Source organism: Neopelma chrysocephalum, unplaced genomic scaffold (assembly GCF_003984885.1).
Source record: "Neopelma chrysocephalum unplaced genomic scaffold, ASM398488v2 Primary Assembly neopelma1_63083, whole genome shotgun sequence".
NCBI lineage: Eukaryota > Metazoa > Chordata > Aves > Passeriformes > Pipridae > Neopelma > Neopelma chrysocephalum.
The window spans coordinates 1-811 of NW_020905853.1; the positions used below are offsets into that span (position 1 = coordinate 1).

The following is an 811-nucleotide window of genomic DNA, read 5'->3' on the forward strand; positions in this document are numbered from 1 at the left end:
CAGTGTAGAGAACAGCAACAGCTTTATTGGGGTCTGAGGAGAGGGTGTAGGTGGGACGGACATACATGAAAATCGCTGTACCATAGTATATAGTCACCACCATGAGGTGTGAGCTGCAGGTGGAGAAGGTTACTCTTTTTCCAGAAGCGGAGGGTATCTTCAGGATGGTAAGGATTATGAGGAGGTATGAAACTACAGTCAAAAGAAAGCAGGTGGGAAGGACCAGGAGAGAGATCATGAAGATGACAGCCTCTGTGACAGTGGTGTCTGAGCATGAGAGCATCAACAGTGGAGAGATATCGCAGAAGAAGTGATCAATGAGGTTGTAGCTGCAAAAATGCAACCTACAGATCATCAGGCAGGGCAGAACACCAGTGAAAACACCAGTGACCCAGGAGCCCACAGCCAGACGTGTGTAAGACTCATCAGTCATGACCACACTGTACTGCAGGGGCTGACAGACTGCGAGGAATCGGTCATATGCCATCGCTGCCAAGAGGTAGCATTCAGTAGCTCCCAAGGAAATGAAATAGTAAAGCTGTGCCATGCATCCTGAGAAAGAGATGCTCTTCCTCTTTGCCAGCAGATTCGACAGCATCTTAGGTACAATTGTGGTGGTGTAACAGACTTCCAGGAAAGAGAGGTTCTGGAGAAATCTGAACATGGGTGAATGAAGTTTTGGCTCCAGTGTCACCACCAATATAATAATGATGTTTCCTAAGATGGTGAGAATATAAATCACCATAACCACCATGAATAGCAAGATCTGACAGTAGGGGTTGCTGCTGAAGCCCAGTAGCTTGAATTCCAG

General features: G+C 47.0%; 1 protein-coding gene across 1 annotated transcript; it reads right to left on the reverse strand.

Moving 5' to 3' along the window:
• Positions 1-4: 4 nt before the first annotated feature.
• On the reverse strand, positions 5-805 carry LOC113979229 (olfactory receptor 11L1-like; the record flags this gene model as incomplete). The annotated part of the gene is made up of 1 exon (XM_027706689.1): positions 5-805. A coding segment is annotated over one exon (801 nt), but the record flags the coding sequence as incomplete, so codon positions are not given.
• Between the last annotated feature and the right edge of the window lie 6 nt (positions 806-811).